A 12347-nucleotide genomic window follows, 5' to 3' on the forward strand; every position below is an offset into this window, starting at 1 on the left:
CTTCATCACTTAAATGTGCCAGGGACAGAGCAGAGGAGAGGCGGGGAGGCTTTGATGATGTCAAAAAATGTTTGGGTTGAAAAGGATAAAAAGGGTTGAAAGACGAGCACGGCGTTTGCCTTGAGGGAGCGAGCAGCGGCAGGCGGAATACTTACTAACAGATGGTGACACTGCTTGCTCCCGCAAGGCAAACACTCTGCATGCACGAGTACTCATTGAAAACAGTGCAAAACATGCACGAGTTTCCAAGAAAGTATAGAGCGATTCCAAGAGGTCCCTCCTAAGCAGTGCTTGCGCGCTGCGTAGGCGAGACCTAAAAACAAAAAGTATCCACTTCATTCTGTAGGCATGTGCATGTGCATGTGCGGTGCACGTACCTACAAAATAAAGCAAGTGGCAGAGTCAAGGGCTTTTTTTTAACCTTGGCCATGATGCACAGCATTGAAAATGCTCTCCAGAGTGGTTAACAACCATCTGCAATGCTGCTGTTTTATTCTGTGCCTGGACTTTGCAAAGTGAAAGAGGATGCAAGCTCAGCCTGTCTTTCTTTGGCTCGCAAATGCCCACTATGAGCTCTGTTCCTTTTGTTTCAACAGGACCATTATGTTTCGAAAAGAGGCTACTTACAATCATGATTCAAACTTTTCGAGGCTAGAGCTTTGAGTTCGGGGAAAGTATCAACATATACCGTAGAAATCCCTGGGCTGCATGACCAAGGCTAGTAACTGCCAGTTCATGAAGCAGAAATATACAACCTTTCTAGAAATAATATTTGTGCCTTCAAGCTTGAACGTCGTGTGCGCCACGGAAGCAGCCAGAGATGCTCATTGCTGCACTGTGCGCGCACAACTGTGGTGACCATTTCCTGGCTGATTTCTTGCCTCCGCGACTCTGCAATATTGAGGCTTCCAAACTCAACTTCCCAAGGTTGCGAGGCTATTAGTCCCCAGGTCATGAGACTAGTCCCTGTATTCCTGCATATGCTGGGGGTGTTCAGGAGACAGGGCTCCAAGGAGAGTGGGGGGCTGACTTCCCGAGGGAGGCTGCGGGAGCACAGGAACTGGGAATCGGAGTGGCCAAGAGATTTTGCATTTGTCTGCCAGCTGAGTATGTGTATGGAAGGTGGTGTTAGGTGCTTCTTGCAACCAATGAGCAGTGACTAACAGCTTTTCAGCCTTATTGTGGTACTGCACCTAAGTCAATACATGGTGCTATATACCCTCTACTTGGCCACAGCACATGCTGAATAGAGGTGCAGGGATCCAGTTTGGCATGAACAAAATGAATGGGGGCTTAACAATGTAGTAATTCATGATCTGGATTGCATGTGGGGCTGTAGACTTTGACCACAGCCATCAATAAGTAGGTACCATTGGGTTTACTTCATAGTAACTGAAACCATCTACTTAATGTAGGTATCAGTATGACTATTAGCATTGCCACATAAATGTACAAGTGGCTAAAGTGACTAGTGTTCAACAACCATGACATTTCTAGTCAACCAGTTTTCAGAGGCCCTTTAATAGTTCTATTAATTCTGCAGCCTTATTTTCCTCTGCATTTATCATGACTCGGCCAAGAAGACGGTATCAATGAAACTATATGAGAACTCGCTAGGTGTATTTAACTTCCTTGGCCTGAGCGTTTAGATCCTGGACAATTAAGAGCAGAGAGGATGAAGAGCCTCATTTTTTATTCAACAACAATCTACTTCTGAAAACAATGTTCGGATGTTCAACCAAGGATTGTTTGCGGACGTAGATTGCTGTTGAATAAAAAAATGATCAGTTGCAGGGTATAATACTTTACGACTAGATCATGGATTAAAGAGAGTTAATGATGTAGTGGGGGTGAAATCTTTAATGTATTGGTAAAGACTTTAGTCAGCCCTCAAACTTCTACTTCTCCGAGGAGCCTTGGAAGAAGTTTTGGGGCAGTTGAGGTCCAGTAAGATTTCCTGGCTTAGGGTGGTCAGAAATCTGTTGATTGAAGTATCCTCTGGTTAGGGGATAACCCTCTAGGCACAGCTCTCAATCCGCTGTATAGCGTTCAAATCTTAAGTGAAATAATCCAATGAGAATCTTGTGTTAGATTGCTTATTTGTATTTATTTAGAAGAAAATTGTATTCATTGACTTCTATTTATTTCCATTTGTTGTATGGTAAGTTGAACTTTTAATTTTCAAACTTTCATTTTCAAAAAGGCATTCCCAATGCATTTCGTGCACTAAGTGCACTTCATCAGGGGAAATCTAAAGAAAGGAATAAATGAACTAATTTTGAGGATGACATCCTACTTACACGTAGGTATACAACGTTAAATCATGACTATATCATCTGACTGTCGAAAATATCCGTAAAACGAGGTGAGATTAGTTCGCTGCTATATTCAGTCATGGTGAAATGGTGAAATGCTGAAAAACAGCGTTATAAAGTTTATATAACGCTGTTTTTCAGGATTATTTTATCGTTTTTTACTCAATGTTTATTGTGCAGACAGTATTCAGTATGTTCAGATTTATTATTATTATTTTCATTATTGCACATATTTAATTTGACACATTCAAACTACTGTTCCTGGAGATTCTTCTCTATTATTGAATCATAATACTTAACAAAATTTTGTCCTTTTCACCTTTCCAAGATGGCCCCCATACTAACCCCTGGGTTATCACTAGTCCTATTTCGATCTCCAAACACACTAAGCGGAATGAAAACCGGCTTGTTTACGATTCCGGCTTGACCACGGAAGATACTTCCATACTAAATAGTTCACCCATACGACGGCAGGTAAGATGCTTTCTGCTCTCACATTCGGATAATCTCCGAACCGATAACGTTAGAAGATGTTTATTTTGGACCCTATTTGCACCTTCGTTTTACAGCACGTATATCGGTTAACAATGCTCGCTTCACTCTTTTAACTTGTAGACACATCTCGGACTATTCACTAACAACCTAGAATAATTATTCAGTATTTTATTACCATCCTGTTACTTATCATTATTGAGTTTTTTTCTCACCATCACTGAATATAGCAGAGAACTAATCTCACCTCGTTTTACGGATATTTTCGACAGTCAGATGATATAGTCACGATTTAACATTGTATACCTACGTGCAAGTAGGATGTCATCCTCAAAATGAGTTCATTTATTCCTTTGTTTAGATTTCCCCTCATGAAGTGCACTTAGTGCACGAAATGCTTTGGGAATGCCTTTTTGAAAATGAAAGTTTGAAAATGCAAAGTTCAACTTACCATACAACAAATGGAAATAAATTGAAGTCAATTAATACAATTTTCTTCTAAATAAATACAAATAAGCAATCTAATGCAAGATTCTCATTGGATTTTTTCACTTAAGATTTGAACGCTATACAGCGGATTGAGAGCTGTGCCTAGAGGGTTATCCCCTAACCAGAGGATACTTCAATTACCTAAGTTCACAACACTCTAAGAGGTAGAGAGTGATACCTTGGGAGCACGCCACAAAAACTCAACTATTTGCACTGAAGCCTGTGCGCCAACCTCATAACTTTATTTATTCAGAAATCTGTTGAGACAGATTGGTTTTGTCAATTTATAGTAAACACAAACTGATGTTGGACTGGTCTCCAAACAGGCATTAAAAAGAGCCTACTGGCAATATGTGGACCAAAACACTGTACCTCTAGGGTGGGCTCCCTCACTGCCTCTTTCTTCGAGTTCAAAATTGACTACTGATTTGAACCTTTTTTGGATGAGGCAGAACCCCCCTATGCCGGAACCCTGTACTTAAAGTTCCGTCTAGGAATCCTCCCAATTCAAGTCTTTACCAATTCATGGAGGTCTGGGAACAGAGAGTCTGACAAACCACGCCCTTTCTGCCCTGGGGTGATCAAAGTGGATGAACATGTAATTCTATTTTGCCCAGCCTATCAAGGTCCAAGGAAAAAGTGGATTTTGCCACTTTGTCGTAATTTGGGTCTGAGGAATTACAGCATCGCCCTTAGAATACTCAGAAGTAACACAAGTCAGCCCATTGTCTATGCAGTCTCAAGGTATCTGATGTTTATGTGGAGGTTAAGACACAAAAAAGGTGTCCCTCTAATGTTGCTGTGTACTAAACTTTTTAACATATTTTATCCTGGTTTTACTGTAATATATCTAGTTGGATCTCTTTTCACTCTTTTAAACGCCTGTATTTTATTTGCTTTTATATCATCTGTATTTATGTATTTATCTTGCGCTTTTATGGCCTTAAAGGCCGAAATAAAGATAATATTGATTTAATGATAATACTTATTAGGCATATTGATTTAATACAAACGTGCTAACTGAACTTCGAAACAGGAAAATAAATCAGAAACGATGCAAAAAGTTCCAGCATAAGTTTGAAACCTGGCAGAGGACAAATACTTGGGTGGTATGCGAAAGAATTAAAGGTCTTGAAGCGTAGTATTAATAAACTGAGTAAAAAAAGCACGAAGGCCAAGACAGAGATGATCTTCACGTTCCTAAGTTCATAAAGAAGCTCTTTAAAATTGGTGTTGGGAGGACAAACAAGATTTACAGCCAAAAGAATGGGAAGACATAAATACATGAGCCAAGGTAACAATTTCAACCAATTCTCGAATTTTATTACAAAGACTATATGAAAATCCACAGAAACATGAATGAAATGCAATTCTAACTGAGATGTGGAGTGACTTTGTCAGCTATTTAAATCCATTTCAATCCTAGCGCAGGTCACTGGGAGGTCTTCTTATCAAATACTGACCATATTAAGGTCATGGAGAAAACTCGAGTTCAGAATCTAAGAGCTACAAAGCCAATCAAGAGCACATGACCCACAAGATAACAATTAACTTCTTTAAAGCAGATGGTGATTTCTGATCTGATTCTGTCCACTTACTATCCTTTTTACTTTATCTTTTGAAAACCAGGTGATACCAGATTCATGTATGTAGCGTCTCCTCCAGCCCGGGAGCAGCCATATGAATACGCAACACACGGAGATCTGGATTGTACATCTTTATTCCTCCGTATACAATTACATACTGTTCTCTGATTATGTCATAACCGTTAATAAGGACACTTTAACACCTCCCAACCAGTTACGTACTTCCTCTGTTGAGTCCGCCCAGAACCACAATGGTCCTAGCACACAGTCTCATTAAACTACATCACCCCCCTTGTTAAAATAAAAGTACAATCAACACTTACATTATATTTCTTCTATAAGTCATCAAGGTGCTTGCAGAGGTTGGCCAGGTCGAGTGGCATGAAGTGGTTGAGATGAACCCTGCTCATGCACCAATGGTACAGGTTCTGATGCTTGATTTGGACTATCAGACAGGACAGCCTCACTAGTAAATGTAGGAGCTGACGATTGAAGAAGTAGGCGCTTAAAATGTGACTACTCTGGTGTGACGGACTGTCCTGGAAGATGGGCCGTCACCATGTGTCCTTTGCATGTCACAACCTTCAGAGTATCAACAGCAAACAGAGAGTCTGTTTTCCGCTTTCGCATCTGCTTAACCAGAACTAAGTCACCTTCACTGAAGGCTGTGTCTTTGGCTCTCCAACGCCAATCAGCATGCATCTTCATTTTGCACTTTTGAGAAGTGTCGATGATATGAACTTTATCAGCACTCACTAAGTGGTCTACTGTCCATTGTGGCAGTTTGGTTCTGATAGCTCCCCAAAATAGCAAAGTGGCAGGGACTTTAGCCCGTTGTGGAGTAGTGAGAAGTTGAACGACAGGCAAGTAGGGCTTGACACAGGTTAATTCAATCCCCTTTACTGATACTCGCTGAACTACACTTTTGTGGGTACCTTTGAATCATTCCACAACACTATTTGCTTGGGGCCACAGAGGTATACTCTTCTGGTGCTTGTTATTCATTCTGACTAGAAACTCTCTGAATTCTTTGCTGTATAGCGGCGGACCACTGTCAGATTTATGAATGGGGGGGATTCACAAACTACGAAGATGCTGTCCAGCTGCTCAATGACCTTGTAATAGATCTTTAGTCAGGGAGAGGATGAGTAAGGTGTTGTATGCGTAGAAGATAATGTTGAGTTCATGGCTCCTGACGATGTAGGCCAGGGGAGTTATGTATACGTTGAAGAAGGTTAGGCTGAGGAATGAGCCTTGAGGTACACCGCAGGTGGCGTTCTTAGGAGTGAGGAGAAGGGAGGGAAAATGATCTTCTGAGTTCTTCCTGTGAGGTAAGATGCGATCCACTTGAGGGCTGCTCTTTGGATTCCGTTGTAGTGGTGTCTGTTGATCAGTGTTTGGTGGGATACAGTATTGAATGCTGCTCAGAGGTATAGGAGGATGAGGGCTGCTGTTCCTTTGCGGTCTAACAGCATTCTGGTGTTGTCCGTGGCTGCGACTAGAGCGGTCTCTGCTCTGTGGTTTGCTCTGAAGTCGGATTGGAAGGGGTCCAGAAGGTTGTTATATTAACAATGTCTAGTTAGCTGGATGTCAATAGTTTTCTCTAACACCATGGCTGGGAAGGGGAGCAGGGAGATGGGTCGGTAGTTCTTGGGTTCTCCTGGGTCTCCTGAAGGTTTCTTAAGCTACGGCTTCACGTCACCATTTTTCCATTTCTGGGGCAAGTGGGCCATGGGGTTTGAGGAGTTGAGGACCTTGGTGAATTCTGTGCTGATGGGTTGATTGTCGAAGTTGGAAGTGTGGTAAGGGCAGGGGTCTGCTTGGGTTTAGTAGTGGAAGGATCTCATAATGGATGCTGTTTCTTTCTCATTGAGGGTGTTCCAAGAGGAGAGCTGGTGTGGGTGGGTGTCGGTCTGCATGAGGAGGTTGACTACGTCCTTGGCCGGGATTAGGATTTGGAAGTCTTAGTAGATGGAGTTGCTTTTGTCATGAAGAAGTCCGCGAGTGCTTAAAGCACATGGTCACTTTTGGTAAATGAAAGATGCATTCCCCCTACACAGTGAGGATTTTGGAGGTGATTACTATTGAAACATGCAAGTTTAGCACAATTAACTTTTCATTTCTCACAATTATATACTTTTGCGTAATTTAAGGCACACTATTAGTGATTTAGCTAATATTAGACAAAGCTTAAACAGGTCAAAACATTTTAATCTCACATATTAGCGCTGCTAACTGGCCTGCTGTGAGACAAAGCAGGAAGGCTTTAAAAAATCCACACGGGGATGGTGTACAGCCACAATGAAGCCCACAATGGGCATTCATCTTTTTGCATGTTGGGCATTTTTACAATGGAATTACCTAAAAGAAAACCATTAAAATTGTGTTTTTATCCAGTTATATGCCATATTTTAGGGAACTGAGATGTAGGGAAAGGTTGTTTAGCAGCTTCCCACGAACTAGAGCCGAAAAATGCCAGCTATTTAGCCAAAAGCAAAATGAGTGTAATAAAGCACTTTTCTAGAGGACACAAGGTGATTCACCTGACCTTCACGAGTAAACAAAAAACCATAGCAGAGAGACAAGGTAAAGAGAGGCTGCATAGCCTCGAATCACCTGATTTATGAAGCTCCTCCGCAGCTTGAATTCATCTACGTTTCAGGACCATCCATGCAGTCTACACTCACTTCCGATGTGGATCATTTGAGAAGCTTAAACTCACCTGCTTTGTTGACCACGCAAGCAGCACGGACTGACCTGCTTTGAGCACCTCCAGTGAAGCCTGACAGTGACTGACCTGCTCTGTAGACACCTCAACTGCAGCCATGACTCTATTAGTTAAGTGCTACTGAGCAGCCTGAACTCACTTTCATTGGGGACAACCGAGGCACCTTAATATCATCTAGGAGGAAAGCACTAATGCAGTCTAGACTCGCCAGCTTTGGTAACCACCACAGCAGACTGCAATCACCTGCTTTGGGAACCAAGTGGGCAGCCTATACTCACCTGCATGTTGCTGTTGAGTGCAACAGGTCAAGCAGAGATGTTGTAGATGCAGATGTTCAGCAGCTGAGATTTTTAGGAGTCAGTACTGTTGAACACGGTACACTGACACCTAAAATAAACCAGAGACATAAAAGTGGACAGTGAGTGATTTCACATTAAACAGCGAGGCACATATACCTTAAAAGCCATCAGACCCCTGCAGCGCATAATCACGACCCCAGCCTGTGTCAAATCGTAGGATTAGATAAGTGACTGTAGCAGCAAATGTATACATTTAGGAGCATTATGGTCATACAGACAGACAACACATTACACTGTCTTTTCTTAGTAACGCTGTCCCTTTACAAAATACCGAATTTATTGTTGATAAATGTAAATTCATGCTGCACGGAAGCAAGAGCATCAGTGGAGTTACTCTTCCCAACCACCAAACTAGGAGCTTCTCTTTCACACCAAAGTACTAAGACTTTGTTGTTTGTTTTAAACCTATTTTTTTCTTGTTTGTCTTTTAATGATATCTATCCTTGCAAACTTTTTTTGGCAGTTATGATTATAACTGACAGATGTTCGTGAGTTGATCCCTCAAAGACACTGCATGCGTTTATCCCAAAGGTCATTCGGCTCAGGTATATTTACCTAATCTGCAGCATTTCAGTCCTACCTTGCTCCTACACCATTGTAATACTAGCATTAAAAGAAAAAGCCAAGCAACAGGACTTCATTACCCATCAAACATCAGCACAAGAAGTGACATGACTGAATCTACCATCATCTACCTACACAGAAAGTGACATCACTGAATTTCCCATTATCTATTTGGACAGGAACTAGCATTACTTGTTTTCCCACCAAAACCGCCTTCAAAAGAAGCCAACCAAGAGGACTTCATTTCCCATCAGCACAGGAAATGACATCAAAGCACCCTGCACTCCTCCGTCCTCCTGGGACTTACTTATTGGCAGCTGCAACACAAATGTGCAGTGGGTGAGGCAAAGGCCAGCCCGTTTGCGCCCTTCTGCGCCTGGCGTAAGCCAAGCGCAAGGAACCCTGATCCGATCACCGCTCAGTGATACCCAACAGCACTTCTTAGGTTGCTAGACCCCGGACGCTGTTCCCTCAACTGCTGCAGTGCCGTGCCTCAAACCAGTGTAGGATATAAAACACAACAAGGGCACCCAAACGAGTCAGCAAAGGACCTCGGGGAACATATGAGTAAAAACAACAGTGGTCCTATGCAAGGAATGAGTACACACAAAGGATAAATATAGACACAATGGATACTATATTCTCAGTGGACTTGCCCAGCCGGGCAGAGGTCTAATATTTAATTTTCAACACGGTTTTGTGACAGATACCTTCAACAATTTTTGGAGGAGGGCACAAGCCTGTACCCAAATGTTTACAAATTGTCATGGTTAGCAGAGTGGATAGAGAGTAGAAAAGATTTTTAGGCAAGAAGCTGTTATATTTCTGTGCATATAGCAATAACAGAATTTCCATTCACACCATTACTTTGAATTATAATGATTCATACACAAGACAGTATATTGTGTAGTAAATGTCGACGGCGTTTCGATCCCATTACACAATTACAGGGATCATCATCAGGACTGAATAAAGCCTAATTATTCCTAGCCAAGATAGCCGCGGTGGGCAAGAGCCCTTGCACCGGCCAGGGAAGCTGTTGCAGTCCTGCGTGAAGGCTCCCTCTGACGACCTAACCCATCGTTGGCGCGTCAACTCTTTAACAGGGAGACTGTTCCCGTTTAACCAAAATCCGCCCGCAAATTGAAGTCACTTGGATAATTGCCCCAGTGACCGAGAACTAACTGCTTCTTCACGGGTTACTACTGCAGCCCTTATCAAGTACCGGCCGGCAACCACCACGTGGCTCTTGCCCACCGCGGCTATCATGGCTAGGAATAATTAGGCTTTATTCAGTCCTGATGATGATCCCTGTAATTGTGTAATGGGATCGAAACGCCGTTGACATTTACTACACCATATACTGTCTTGTGTATGAATCATTATAATTCAAAGTAATGGTGTGAATGGAAATTCTGTTATTGCTATATGCACAGAAATATAAACAGCTTCTTGTCTAAAAATCTTTTCTACTCTCTATCCACTCTGCTAACCATGACAATTTGTAAACATTTGGGTACAGGCTTGTGCCCTCCTTCAAAAATTGTTGAAGGTATCTGTCACAAAACCGTGTTGAAAATTAAATATTAGACCTCTGCCCGGCTGGGCAAGTCCACTGAGAATATAGTATCCATTGTGTCTATATTTATCCTTTGTGTGTACTCATTCCTTGCATAGGACCACTGTTGTTTTTACTCAAACCAGTGTAGGAGCTTTCACCTGCAACCTCTGCCGTTTCTCCAGCAGCCACACCCCCACGCAAATACTAATAATACCCTCAACACCCCCTCCCAACACACACGCCACACAAGCACCAACAGTGCCGACACCCCCACCCTTTTACCACATCACACGCCACAGCAAACCTGTACGTCAACACACCCTCGCATGCATGCTTCTAGACATACAATCACACAGCAAACACACAACTGAAATTTTGGCACCTGCTGAGTAGAGATGCACCGACATCCTCTTTATCACAGAGACCTGACTCAACCCCTCATCGACTCCAGACACTGCCATGGCAATCCAAGCGGGCTACAAGATAGCTTGACAGGACCGCCTTCACAAGCCAGGAGGAGATCTTGCTATCATCTACAAGGAATCCATAAAATTCACAACATCCACAGAGAAAGCCACCCATTCATGGAAAACCTGCACTTTAAGCTGCAAATCTCAGAAAACTTAACCACCCAGACCACGAGCTACCTTTGCCAACCTGATCACCAACTTTGTGCCTCCGCTCACTCCAAAGCCTGCATTCTCCTCTGTGGCCTCAACTATCACCTGGAAGATCGGAACAACCCTGCTCCACAGCACTCCTCAAAAGCTTGGGCAACATCAGACTCACCCAGCTCGTCACAGAACCAACACACACAGCAGGAAACACATTGGACCCCTCTTCACCATGAGTGACAGCATCAAATAAAACTCCAGCACACTGCTGACATGGACTGAACACTCCATCATCCACTTCCAAATCAACATACCTCAAGTCAATACCCCTACTAGGTTCAGCATTCCAAGGCACAGCCTTGGCAGAATCACAGAAGCAGACTGGCTCAGCACCCTCAACAAGGATCACCCTAGCCCCACAGACAACCTTGCACAGAAAATCAAAAACTTTCGCAGCTGTATCAAGACAAGATCTGGGCTGTAGGAAAGTTCGATCTGCTTTCATGGTTACCCCTGTTTTTTGCTGGTGTTATTCTGTTTTCTGACTAGTCTGACTGGGATCCTGACAATCAGGAACCCAGTCACTGTGCTCTCTCCCTAAATTTGACTATGGTAAGTACTTTGGTACCTTCCCAATTGGCTACTGGTATATGGTACTAGGGTACTAAGGGCACAGGGGTCCCCCATGCGCTGCAGCAAGTATTATGCCACCCATGAGAGACCACTCAAACTGACTACAGGCCTGCCATTGCAGCATGTGTGAGCTGGTGCTAGGTATAAGTTTCCTTATTTCTGAGGTCACTGCACTTAAAACCTATAAGTCACCCCCAAGGCAGGCCTTTCAATCCTGATGGCAGGATGCTAGGTTATAAGAATGAGGGTTCCCTGCAAGAGCAGGATACCCCCTACAAAACCAGGAGTCGATTCTCCAGGCTTTGTAAGTGCGGTCAGCCATTTAATACATATAGTGGACATCAAGTCAATTACGAGATATCTAACTATATATTGGCTGCACTAAAACGGGTCATGTTTGGTATCAAACATGTTGGAATCCTGCCCCAACAACGATTTCTGTGTTGGATGTAGGATCCCATGTACTGGGGGTTCCCCTCGGAAGACCCCCAGTATTATCTGTACCAGCCTTCCAGGGTTTAACAGCAAGCTATTGCTGCTGCCAACCACAGACATGATTCTGTCCTCCTCCTGCTGAACCGAGCTCGAGCAGGGAAGGGTAGAACAAAAGGTTTCCTGTCACCGGGAGGTGTGACCACCTCCCACACACGACTTGGTGTATTGGGCTGGGGTGGGGGCGCTTGCCAGCACCACCAGACTGCTTTGAAGGACACATTTGGTACCCTCCTTGCATATTCCAGTTGGAACCCCTTCAGGGAGCAGTTGGCTCCCTCTCTGGTGCATAGCTGGACAAAGGACACAGGAGCATCCTCCCCTCTGTGCAGCCCTTCCTCTGGGAGGGATCCCTGAACCGTCCCAACCCTTTCCTTAGGGTACTTAAGGGCTTACATGTGGGTGGCTCTTCAGATCCGTCGTGGGAAAAGATTCAGATCGGAAACCACTTCAACTTCAACTTCAACTGTCTGGGCACCTTGGACTTTGTTGGACTTAGCCTGGAACCAAGACT

At 43.4% G+C, this 12347-nt stretch overlaps 1 protein-coding gene across 3 annotated transcripts in view; it reads right to left on the minus strand.

Annotated features, from left to right (window-relative positions):
• Positions 1-12347, minus strand: part of TKFC (triokinase and FMN cyclase) — a 348508-nt gene that overhangs the window by 163218 nt on the left and 172943 nt on the right. For all 3 annotated transcript variants that reach the window (XM_078680630.1, XM_078680628.1, XM_078680629.1), the window contains exon 2: positions 7889-7997. In XM_078680630.1, the coding sequence (XP_078536756.1) occupies positions 7889-7894 (6 nt within the window). In that variant the 5' untranslated portion in view covers positions 7895-7997. The remainder of the gene's footprint in view (positions 1-7888; positions 7998-12347) is intronic.

Source organism: Lissotriton helveticus, chromosome 3_1 (genome assembly GCF_964261635.1).
Source record: "Lissotriton helveticus chromosome 3_1, aLisHel1.1, whole genome shotgun sequence".
NCBI lineage: Eukaryota > Metazoa > Chordata > Amphibia > Caudata > Salamandridae > Lissotriton > Lissotriton helveticus.